Source organism: Euleptes europaea, chromosome 7 (genome assembly GCF_029931775.1).
Source record: "Euleptes europaea isolate rEulEur1 chromosome 7, rEulEur1.hap1, whole genome shotgun sequence".
In the NCBI taxonomy this organism is placed as follows: Eukaryota; Metazoa; Chordata; class Lepidosauria; order Squamata; family Sphaerodactylidae; genus Euleptes; species Euleptes europaea.
This window is the reverse complement of record NC_079318.1, coordinates 34,413,909-34,424,155: the sequence shown is the minus strand read 5'-3', so window position 1 is coordinate 34,424,155 and position 10,247 is coordinate 34,413,909. Positions and strand designations below refer to the sequence as shown.

At 43.3% G+C, this 10,247-nt stretch overlaps 1 protein-coding gene across 1 annotated transcript; it reads right to left on the bottom strand.

Moving 5' to 3' along the window:
• Positions 1-659: 659 nt before the first annotated feature.
• CDC42EP3 (CDC42 effector protein 3) lies at positions 660-1,490 on the bottom strand. Its single transcript, XM_056853351.1, has one exon. The coding sequence runs from the start codon at positions 1,428-1,430 to the stop codon at positions 660-662; it is 771 nt and encodes a 256-aa protein (XP_056709329.1). The 5' UTR covers positions 1,431-1,490.
• Between the last annotated feature and the right edge of the window lie 8,757 nt (positions 1,491-10,247).

Genomic DNA, 10,247 nt, shown 5'->3' with positions numbered 1-10,247 from the left:
GAGGGATAACAGTGCAGCAAGAATGAAAAACATTGCTAATAAAAAAAACTATCATTCTGGGAAGGAGAGGAGTTACATATTAAGTAATGCTGAACTAATTAACATTTAACCTTCACTTCATAAATCTTCTGCTGAGCAAGTACAGGATCCTGGAGAAAGGAGATCCTGAAAATGAACTGAACGTAGAGCTCGCCTAAGTATTACGTTGACAACAAGTTTCAATTCCTAGAAAACATTTTACATTTGGAAGAAAATTGTGTCTTTAAAACATGTCCTCTTGATGTAAGACATTTGCCATGTTTAAAAAAAAATCACGGACATTACGTAAAAAAATATTTTAAAGTCATTTTGTTCTAGAAAACTTGTCAGCTGCAAAGCAAATCGATTTTGTATAGACGGAAGGTACAACTGGGCCAAAGCTGAGAATGTTGAACTCCAATTAGTTTTCAACGGGTGAAATCTGAGTCTTCCATTGAAACGACAGACACGAAAGCCAGCACTCTACATGTTTGCTCAGAAGTAATTCCCACTGAGCTCGAGAAGCCTCGTTTCCAAGGGGAGTTTGCATAGGAGGGCTGCAGTCTCAAGTGCTTAGCTTTTGCTGGATGGCACCCTGACGTTTTAGTTGTGTTTGTGCGAGGTGAGAAGCCCAACGTGTTCTACGGTTTGTTTTTGTCCATCACGTTGAGCACTTCATCCAAAAGCGAGGGCCCGAGGTCAAGCTGCAGAGACAGGAGAGGCTCGGCCAGGTCCGAGAGGGATTCTTCGGATTTAACTCGCGTCTTGGTTAAATCGCATGAAAGATGGCCGTTGTCAAATAAGTCCTCTGTTTGCCATTCAGTGTATTGTTCTGAAAGGCTGGGTGAATGACTGTCTCTTCCGTTAGCATAATGTGATGTCGGGACGTCCCGCTGCCATGTGACGTCACCTTTGTATATTTTCCCATTCTCCAACTGTTTGCTCTTCTCCTGCAACTTTTCTTCCATTACTGGCTCGCAGCTATGCCTGGGATTCCTTAACGGCCCCAAAGAGTCCTGCTTTGAATAAAATGTCACCGGTGACAACAAGGGCAGCATGAGGGCTTGAGAACCACCAATGGCAGGAAGGGATATGGCATTTTTGAGCACCGGGGAAGGCGTTTCGGTAAACACAGAGTCAGAGGTGCTGTTTGCCCTCAGGAACTCATTGTGCCCTCCACGCTGGTTGCCCGTCGTCTCTCCCTCGTTCCCGGGTAAGAGCTCGTAATTCCCTTGCAGAAACGAGATGTCTCCAAAAACGTCGTGCTGTCCTTCTTTCCCGATGTGGATTGTGTGGCGAAAGTCACCGAGAGGTGGGCTGATCATGTCAGGGGACAAAATGTCCCTCAACTTGAATTTCTTCCCTTTCTTATTGTTGCCAGCTTTCAGGTAGATGGGTGTCTTGGCAGGCATCTTTTGGTGGTGTTTGACAAAACCTGGCTCACAAAGGAAGAATTTAAAAAATAAACAGCCCAGAAGTACGAGTTCTTCTTCTCCAGAACAGCTTTGTTTTCTCTTTCACATTATTGACTAGTGATTTCTTTCAAGTGAGGAAGTCTGGAATTTGGAGAACTTCAGTGTAGCTTTCCTCCTCAAGGTTAAATGGCTGACACTCTGCCAGGATACAAGAGAGCTCCCTTACTTCCAGGACTTTAGAAACCTGCATGAGAAACAAAACAGGTTATTATTAACTGCTCCTTCATGGTTCAAGCAGTCTCATATTTGCAAAAACAATCAGTAATGTTCCTGACAGTTCCAGCCTGGAGATTAGCGGTATGATGTGGCTTCCCTTCATTAGGCAGGATAAAAGGAGTCATCTAACAAGAGCCAGCTAACCCTTTTCCTGACTGTGTACATTTTTGAAGTCAGAGCTCCTTAGACACGGTTGCCAAACACAATTCATTTAATAAGCTCACTATCTTGGTTCCGCAGTTTGTCCGTCATTTTCTAGCTCAGTCCAAGGCAAAGCGCGCACCTCTGGACATTCCAAAAGCACTTCTAAACATGCGCCCAAAAGTCCTGCCAGCATTAAAACAGAGAGTTATAAATACATCTTTGAAATGCGAAGCTGGAATATCTTTGTATGCATAGTATGAAAGATCTAAGCTGATACTGTTTTAACACATGCCTACACAGTTGTGGGTGTATCTGGGCAATCAGTTCAAAGTGTGCCCTCACCAGCCTTTCGGTTTTTGTGAATCAGGGCTTGTCAGAAAGCAACAATCTAAACACCCAGCAGCAACTGACTAAATAGCAGCAGTGACAAAAAGAAGGGGTGATACAAGGCAGCCCCTCTGCCAAGCCGCTCCCAAAACAAGAACCTGGCATATTAAGGAGCAGGAGCCTGGTGGCAGACACCTAGTCTGTACATCCTAAGTGTACAGATATTGCAGGTGCCTATAAATCCCCTGTGAAGGCAGGCAATGGCAAACCACCTCCAAATGCCTCTTGCCTTGAAAACCCTACAGGGTCACATGGCCATTTATGGAGGGTCAATTTTGATGCTCGCTCAAAGCTCTTTTAAAAAATGTGACCTTTAAAATGCTTATTCACGGTCCCGACGCAAAAGGAGAAATTCCACACACACACACCCCACTCGCCTGCTCCTTTGTTCCTTCCATTAGCCAACCGCCGTTTGCATAGCTAACTCGCGGCTGTCGCTTTGCATGCTTCGTTGAGGGGATTCTTCGGTGTGGAGGCGGAGCAAACACAAAAGGCTGCGTTAAAGGGGCTCTTAAGAAATGCGAAGTAGGTATGCACCGGCTTCGCAGTCACTTCCTGAATGACGGTTCAGGGTTCAGCGTGCAAAACTCAAAAAAATATGCGGGGCTAATTACCAACACGCTGCTAATTACCAAGCATAAATGGCCCATAAGTCAACTTGAGGTCACTATTAAAAAAAAAAAATCCTCTGTCACCAAACAGCACAATCGTAAACTGTGGGTGTCACTTTGCTTAGGGCTGTCATGAATATTATCTGCACACAATATTTAACCCCCAAAGATCAACACAGTTTGGTCCATGCCACAATGAGAAAGAAACCAAACTACTGTTGCTCCGTGCATATAAATTACAGGGTTAAGGAATTAAGCATGTAAAAGAATATTAGGAAACATTTGTTTTTACACATGGAAGGACAATGCCAAAGACTGAGCTACGACAACACACACAGCCTTCTCACTCCCATGCACAGACAGAAATGACTGTCCAGCAGCTCATAACAGACATTCCTTCACATACTTTCTTCTTTGTCTCTGAATACCGGCTGCTGGGACAAACATAGGAGGTTGTTGTCCTTACGCCTTCGTTGTACGTTTCCCAGGGGTGTTTTTAACTCTGCCAATTGCCTGGGGTGTCCCCACCACCAGAAATGTGTGTGGCTACTAGGGACAGGGCCTTCTCAGTTATGGAGCCCAGACTGTGGAACGAATTCCCCCGACACATCTGTCAGGCACCTACTTCATTGACTTTTCAACATCTGCTTAGGCCTTTGTTTGTAATTCCCAGCAGTTTCTCGAGTTTGGCTGGCTGGCAGTGTTTGGATTGATTGTTTTATGCTGCTGTTTTAGATAGCGATTTTTTGATATTCTTGCTTTGATTATGACGGACTGTTTTAAATTTGACTGTAAGCTGCCTTGGTCTGCATAATGAGAAAGATGACCCCCCCTCCCCCAGATTTGGCTGGCCACAGATGCAAACAAATAGGTAAGATGGAGACAAATGACTTGTGCAGAGATACAAACTGACTAGAAAAAAGCCGTTGGGTCTGAGCCCCCAAACCTCTTTTGCTGCTGCTGCAAAAAAAAACCCTGCTTATATCATGCTACCAGTGCCAAACTCTACAGCATTATACCCTTCCAAGTACACTGAAGTCAATGGGCTTAGATGGTACACCCCTGCTAAGAAATGCACTGTACACTACCCATTACAGAATTTAAACATGTAATCTTCTCATAGTGAACATTATTAAGAAATTGGGGTCCAAAATTTATGTCCACAATGAAATCTCTGGATATGTGTCTTAAGAGGACTTTTTAAAACCCCTTTTACAAAACTATCAGATTTAGTAGTTATTCCAAACTGCCACATGTCCTGACATTTCTACAAGCAGGACATGAGGGCAACAGCCTCGTTCATCTCAAGAAACAGTTAAATGGTACACTACTGCTGAAAATGGAGGCTTCATTTAGCCATCATGGCTAACAGCTGTTGATAGACCTATTCTCCATTAACCCACCTCGAACACTAGCTAATAACAACTCATACGTTAAGAAGTATGTACACCACTTGGGTCTAAGGACCCCACCCTGTGTAACATATGAACTAGAGGTTCTCCTCCATTCCCACACACATGGCACAGTCATGATCTGAACTGAGCACCGCACACAGGGTGGGGACCTCAGAGGCTGAGAAGCTCCGATCTAGTAAGGTCATAGTCTCTCACCACTAGAGTTACCAACTGGCCGTGAGAACAACGGGATAGGATATTTATTCTCCAGGCAGTTGGCAACCCAAACCAGGGCCTCCAATGATGAGCTTAATGATCAGATTTGTTCTGCAGAAAGAGGCCCTAAAAACACTCTGGTCCAAACTAGAACTTTATAAGCCAAAGCCAGAAGCCTGAACTGTGTGCAAGAAGAAACTGAGGGCGAAAACGCTTTGTCACTTTATCTTCCTTTAATCCCTGTTTCAGCCAAGATTCAGCCAGGATCTAACGGATGCGTTTTGCCTAATGTGCGTTAGATCCTGGCTAAAACAGGGATTAAAGGAGGATAAAGCGACCATGCGTTTTCGCCCGGACACTTATGCAAAAACTTACCATCCATATCTTTGTTGTCTCGTGGAAGCATCTGGAGCTGTGGCAAGGTCTAACATGCTAGAAGAGCAAAACAGATAAGACAGCATTACCTCTCTGTGTGGTTTTACAGTTGCAAAACCTCTCCTTCCTCCAGACTCATCAGGTATAGTTGATTGCCTTACTTAAAACCATTCCTTTGGGACTCCTGAAACCATCCCTGAAGACCTGATCTAATTTAATTGTATTAAAAGCCTTCCCCCCCCCCCTTATAGTCCCCCTGAGTATCTTTGTCACTCTACGGATTGAATTGCTGCAGAAAACAACTGGCAGTTGAAGTGATCTTATCACAACTGCACAAGATGGAAGCTTCAGTCTGGCTTCCCCCTCGGTGTTATATTCATGTGATGTTTTTGCATTACATCAGATGCCTCAACCACAGATTATGGTCAGAGGGAGGGAGAGGAAGACATTTAACTCCCCTTTCTTCTTTCTCTGTGGTCACAACTAGAGACTGGATAACTAGGCTGGTTAGATAGTGAAAAGTTAGATAGTTTCCTTCATCAGGCTTGCTAGAAGAGCTCAGAGGTCACACAAAGAGACCCATTCAGACAGTCATCGATATCTGGCCATTAAGTGGTAGAGGCGCCATCATTAACTGAGTACTGGGGGGCTGAAATTTATTTAATGTTCCCATTCTTTCTCCAAGCTGATCATGGTCATGTTTTAGTCTCACAACAATCCTGTAAGTAGGGTTGCTTCACCTGTGGATAATGCTGGTGGGAGGCCCCGCTGGCGCCCAAGCCCCGCGCTGCTGCTGCAGTCCAGGATGGCTGGTATAAGTGCGGGGACTTGCGCCGGGAGAACGCTGGCGGGTGGCCCAACCGGCGCCCGAGCCCTGCGCTGCCACTGCCGTCCAGGGTGGCTGGCGTAAATGGCTCAACGCCAGCATCCATGCCAGTTTGCATGACGCAAGTGGCACGGACGTGGTGTAGGGGTCATGCTGACTCCTAAGAGCATTCGCCCCCCCTTCAGGAATGCACTATTAGCCTCACTGTCTCCTTCCTCTGCCTGGCTTTCTCCACTCCTCCATACTTTTTCTATTACTTTTTAAAAATGTTGTTGGTGGCATCTGGTCAGGATGGGAGGGCTAGGGCAAGGTAATGAGAGAGGTAGGATAGACTGAAAGGATATTTCAGGGTTCCTAGCGGCTTTATTGCATTGCCAGTCTGAATGTAAGTAAAACAAGGGGGGTTGCCTAGGGTTGCCAGGTCCCTCTTTGCCATCGGCAGGAGGTTTTTGAGGCTGAGCCTGAGGAGGGCGGGATTTGGGGACGTGAGGGACTTCAATGCCATAGAGTCCAATGGCCCAAGCGGCCATCTTCTCCAGGTGAACTGATCTATATTGGCTGGAGATCAGTTGTAATAGCAGGAGATCTCCAGCTATTACCTGGAGGTTGGCAATCCTAGGTTTGCCGAATTATCATTCAAAGTCGTGGCTGGCCTTCTTACCCAAATTTCACTACCTACATGGAGGCCAGCTAGGGTTGTCAGGTACCCCCTGGCATCTGGTGGGGGAGGGGTGGGCAGGCGGGGGTCTTACCAGCTGCAAATTGAGGCCTAGGTCTTGGTCCTGTCAGCATGATGACATCACTTCTAGAAGTGATGTTATCATGTCGCTGACGACGTAGGAGAGGCTCTGGTTTTGGGGCAAAACTCTATTGTAAAAATAGTTTTTGCCCAAATACCAGAGTATCTCCCACGTCATCAGTGATGTGATGGCATCACTTCTGGAAGCGATGCCATCGTGCTGACTGGGCTGGGGTCTAGGCCTCAATTTGCAGCTGGTAAGACCCCCGCCAGCCAGCTGAGCAGCACCAGGGGAGGGGGCCTGAAGTGGGGGACCCCTCGCCCCCAGCGGGGACCTGGCAACCCTAAGGCCAGGTCACTACTATTACATACAGTGATTTGCAAAACAGACAAAAAAAGAGAGACAGCAAGCATATTTCCAGTCTGGGTTTTTTACATCAAGCTGCAATTGGCAAATGCAAAACTACTAAACTGAACAGCCTCTTAAATTGTTCTGTATTTATACAGCACTTTTTCCTAACTGATCAAACAAATGCTATCTCAGTGATACTTGCATACCCCATAAGGTAGGTCAGTATTATTATTCTCATAATACAGCCATCCATACCTGAGCCAAGAGTTGCCTTTGTGACTTCTGGTCTTGCTTATAGTCAATGTGTCTTACAGGGCAATCCTATCTTTCTAAGGCCATTGATTCAATGGACTTAGCAGGGTGTAACTGTGTTTAGGACTGGACCATTAAGCTTCTAACCCATGAGCCTTAAGAACATTCGAATACCTGCGGAAATTGTACCACACAATTCATACCATCATATGGAGGAGTGTCCATACTCTGAGTATACCAGGTAATATGCAAATTCAAAGGGATAAACAATGCTGAGTTAGACTGAGGATCAAACTCCAGATATCCCTAGGGACATAGTTTTATTTTTGTATATACATTTATTCACTGCTTTCTTCCCCAACGGGGACTCCAAAGCCGGTTTCAACATTGTTCTCCCCTCTTCCATTTTATTCTTACAACAACCAGTTGTAAAGTGGGTTGGGCTGAGAGTGACTGGCCTAAGAGTAACCAGCAAGCTTCCATAGCAAAGTGGGGATTTGAATCTGGGTCTCCCAGATCCTGGTCTGATACTCCAAGCCAGTGGTCCCCAACCTTTTAAAGACTGTTGAAAGCCCTGATGAATACATCAGTCATTGAAGGCTTACCAAAAGCCATCAGAGAGACATGAGGCAATGCCTCAAGGGTAACAAGGTTATCTCTAATCTGCGAGAAAATTGGTATAAACAATTTTTTAGATGGTATATCACGCCAATGGACATAAAAAAGATGGACGAATCATATGATTGTCACTGCTGGAAATGCAAAGATAAAGACGGAACTTATTTCCATCTGTGGTGGACTTGCAAAAAAGTTAAGAAATTTTGGGCACAGATTCATCAAGAGATACAAAAGGTTTTAAAAATTAAATTTCCAATGAATCCAGAAACTATGCTACTGGGGATAGCACCGGAAAACTTACAAAGTAATCACAGAGAACTATTTGGCTATCTGATGACTACAGCAAGAATAGTGTTGGCAACATCATGGAAGCAAGAAGCTATTCCAGATCTAGAAAAGTGGCAACAAAAAATGGTAGAATTTGAGGTGATAGACAGATTAACTAATATGCTGAAAGGAAGATTGATTGAAGATATACAGAAGAAATGGGAGAGCTTTTTTGAATATGCTAATTGGAAAGTTTAGCTGATATATTATAGAGACAGAATATAATAAGATGTTTTGAATAATATATAGATTAAGATAAATCTAGAGTATAAACATAGATAAAAGCAATAATTGTTAATTCAAAGTAGAATACCTGTTAACCATTATAGATTAAGTACACCAAAGGAATACCATAATAATAGCGTAATGTTTAAGAGATATATTGACCCCAGAAGTAAGGGTAAACTGTGTGGATGGAAGTGTATGTGTGTTTGTTTGTTATCTATTTTTTTCTAAAAATGTTAATAAAATATCTTTTTTTAAAAAAAAAGGGTAATAAGGTTATTTCCTCTGATGAAAAAGAGAAGTCTGTGATATGGTTATATACCATCTTTTGGATATTAACTAGAGGAAGTAGCACTAGTAAATATCGACCCCAGTAAGGGGTTTTCAAGGCAAGTGATAAGAAGAGGTGGTTTGCCATTGCCTTCCTTTGAAGAGTCTTCCTTGGAGGTCTCCCTTCCAAGTACTGATCATATGTAGCTTCTGAGATCTGACGAGATTGGGCTGTACCTTCTGAATATACATACACATTTTAACTTCTGACATGTGGCAGGGAAGCTTTCAAACTAATATGCTTGCTATTAACCTACATTAAGATAAAAACCCCAGAAATGACAATATTAATGGCAATAAAAGTATGTTTAGAAAAGTGAATTATATATGGGATAAGTTATATAAATGGTATCTTATATAATGAGGAGTTAGTATTAAATACAGTTTTGTTCAGATAAAATACAGTTTTGTTCAGATAAAATGCCAAGCGATTGAGACATAAAAATGGAGAGAAGCAAAATGTGTCTACTTGGTAATTGAAAATCTAGCAGTCAGAGCAAGTGATTGCCAATAGCAAAATAGTAATAAGCATAATAATAATAAGTAATAATAGTAATAAGTAATAATAGTAATAAGCATAATTGCTTATTACTATTTTGCTATTGGCAATCGCTTGCTCTGACTGCTAGATTTTCAATTACCAAGTAGACACATTTTGCTTCTCTCCATTTTTATGTCTCAATCGTTTGGCATTTTATCTGAACAAAACTGCTACAGAAGAAGAAATCTGTTCTCCCCACAGTTGACTCCACCCAACAGCCCTTTCCCTTTCAGATTTGTATAGGACCCAACCAACTTGCTATTACCAGGTAGAGAAGAGCCCTACCCCCCACCCCCAATTCTACTGAAACTGTGGGAACTTTTGGAGTTTTGAGAAAGGGAGGTCAGGGTTACCCTATAATGGCTGACATGGGTGACAACTACAGAATATTGGGAAATTTCAAGCCAAGCTTCCTCCTATGATGGGAAGAGCGATTTCTGAACGGACTCTCCTTGAAGACCAAAAGGCAATGCCTTCTGGTGCACCTCCTGCTCCAGCGAGATGGAAGAAAGCCAGGACCGGCCTTGGAAGACCAACAATAACAATGCTTAAATAGGCTTAAAAATGGACTGCCTCACGGCAGATTTCACGGGCCGCATAACTCTGGTTTCCTAAGATTTTACTTGAAATAAAGCTCTACCAGTTATGGAGCTGATTAATACACAGCAGCCATTTCCCCCAAGTTTCATATGGCAGAACAGGAAATAATATATGGCAATCATGGCACTTAGGATCTCAAGGAGGGTTAAATGTGAAGGAGGGCTCTAGAAGGGAAGCTGAAGCAATTCTTGGCGTGTCTCTCCTGCGAGTCAAAGATGAAAGCTATGCACAAGTCTCTGCAAAATGTCGCTGCCACTTAGGACTTGCCTTCAAAACACTGATAGGAAAAAGCTGCATTAGAAAACGAAGCAGGTATGGTTACATCACAGAGGATACTGTACAGTGACAGTATGACGAAAAGGTCAGCTTAACTGAACTTGCCATACCTGAGAAATATTTATATTATTATCACACACATGTTTTGAGGCCACAACATTTTTGTACTTTTTTTTTTTTGCTTCGGCGTGGGCTTCTCAAAACCACAAAGACCACTCACATTAACGCATAGAAGAAATCATGTCGGAGGCCATTCAGATGTATCTCGCAAGCAGGATGCGGAATGCATGACAATATTTATTTAAAACATTTTTATGCCGCCTTT